The 2017-nt window shown below is 62.5% G+C and overlaps 1 protein-coding gene across 1 annotated transcript in view; it reads left to right on the forward strand.

Moving 5' to 3' along the window:
• The first annotated feature begins 1627 nt into the window (after positions 1 to 1627).
• The window catches only part of PSME3 (proteasome activator subunit 3), a 12094-nt gene continuing 11704 nt past the window's right edge, over positions 1628 to 2017 (forward strand). Inside the window, exon 1 of the mRNA XM_034756126.1 lies at positions 1628 to 1854. Coding sequence (XP_034612017.1) covers positions 1648 to 1854 — 207 coding nt within the window. The 5' untranslated portion in view covers positions 1628 to 1647. The remainder of the gene's footprint in view (positions 1855 to 2017) is intronic.

Consider the following 2017-nt stretch of genomic DNA (forward strand, 5'->3'; position numbering starts at 1 on the left):
GGGGGTGGGGGGTAATAGGAACCTATGTAAGAAAAAGACCCAAAAATCGGGACATCCGTATAAAATGGGGACATCTGGTCACCCTAGGCGGGGGGGAAGGGGGGGAGGAAGAGCCAGCAGGGAAGGGGGCCGTGTGGTGCAGGGAGGAGCCAGCAGGGGAGGGGGCAGCATGGGGGTGCAGTGGGGTAGGCCTGGACGGTGTTGTCAGAGCACCACCATGGGTTCGGGCCTGGGTTCGAAGGCCCCCGCAGGGTCGGTGTGCGGCTCCCGGGGGTTGATGGTGCTCTCAGCAGCACTTCACAGACACTGCTGTTTATCCCTGGCTCACACCAACATCTTGCCACGTCATGAGAAACCGACCAAGTCAGGGTGGGTAAACGCGCAGGCAGGGCCGCAGCACTTGGCCTGCCCTGACCAACGGTTTCACGCCCTTTGGAGGAGCCTGGTCCACAGTCAGGCTCATTCCAACCATGCCCACTAGTGAGTTAAAACTCATCCTCCAACGTAGGGTCAAAGGCCAGGGGCAGAGGCTTGTGCATCTCTCCCACAGAAGGCATTTCCTGCCTGTGGAACAGGCCAATTACTACAGAGAATGGAATCCACCTATTGCCGTAAGTGCCCTCTATCCCCATAGGCACCCCTTTATGCAGAGAGAAGGGATGGACAGCAGCTATCTGACCATCATACATCCTCTGACTCTCACACACACACACACTGGGGGATCCCCATGGCAGTTTCCTAGATCTGATGTTTGGCTGTTAATAGAAACTCCTTGCAAGACTCACACCCAGACCCCTTCCTCCGGAGAGGGGTCTCCCTGCCCCGCACGTGCTTTGCTGTTGTGGCTGCGGGCTCGTTAGCATCCGGCTGCACCCAGGGCTGGTCGCTCACTGCTCGACTCGTCCCATGAGGTGCCCATTACCAGGAGTAAAAAGAACAGGAGGACTTGTGGCACCTTAGAGACTAACAAATTTATTAGAGCATAAGCTTTCGTGGACTGCAGCCCACTTCTTCGGATGCATATGGAATGGAACATATATTGAGGAGCTATATATACACACATACATATGCTACTCTGATACCTGTCATTACCAGGAGTGGCAACAACGGCCACGTGCTAGCGCCCTAAGCACAGGCCTGTGGCGCTGTGGGGGGAGGTGCAGGCAGTGTCAGGGGGTGGGGTGCTCAGCGCACCCATGCCACGGTCACCAGGGCAACCATCTCCCTGGCCCGTAGGTTGCCAACCCTCCAGGATTGGCCTGGACCCGCCAGGCAATAAAGCTCCATCTTGTATTAAAGATGACGTCACGTGATGAAATCTCCAGGAATGCGTCCAACCACCATGGGTAACTCTAGGGCCGCCCCATCCCCGGGGGTCTCCCTGCCCCCCCCCCCTGACGGGTCCCCTGTTCCTGGCTGTTGCTGCCGGGTGCCAGGGCGGAGGCAGTCCCCTTGCGGGTCCTGGAAGATAAAACACAAAGCGCCTGCTCCGCTAACCAACCAGGACCTACGGCTTCCAGTCTCGCGCCGGCGCCATGACGTCATGCGGGGGCCGGAAGTCGGGCGGGCGGGCGGGGGCAGGGCTGAGGCGGCCATTTTTATTCGCTCCCTCGCTGCTGCTCTGGGGCCCGGCTCCGCGTGCGGCGCATGCGCGCCGGGAAGAATGGTCACGCGGGGAAGGCGAGGTCGCGGATTGGCGGCGGCTATTGTGAGGTCAGTTCCGGCGGCGGCGAAGCCGGTGGTTCGGACGGGCGCGAGCGAGACCCCGAGCGAGAGCGAGACAAGGGGGCGCCCGGCCCAGCCCCCCCCGCCATGGCCTCGTTGCTCAAGGTGGACCCGGAAGTGAAGCTAAAGGTAGCGATGCCCCGGGGGCCCCTCCCCCCCCCCGTACCCTCCGGCCCGGTCCCGCCCACGGGCCCCTCCCCCCCCGCCCGGCCCGGATCCCCCCCCACGTGTCCGCCCGGCCCGGTCCCGCCCCCCCCCGGGTCCCCTCATGCGGCTGCCCCGACCCCCCCCC

Source organism: Trachemys scripta, chromosome 23 (genome assembly GCF_013100865.1).
Source record: "Trachemys scripta elegans isolate TJP31775 chromosome 23, CAS_Tse_1.0, whole genome shotgun sequence".
Classification (NCBI taxonomy): Eukaryota; Metazoa; Chordata; order Testudines; family Emydidae; genus Trachemys; species Trachemys scripta.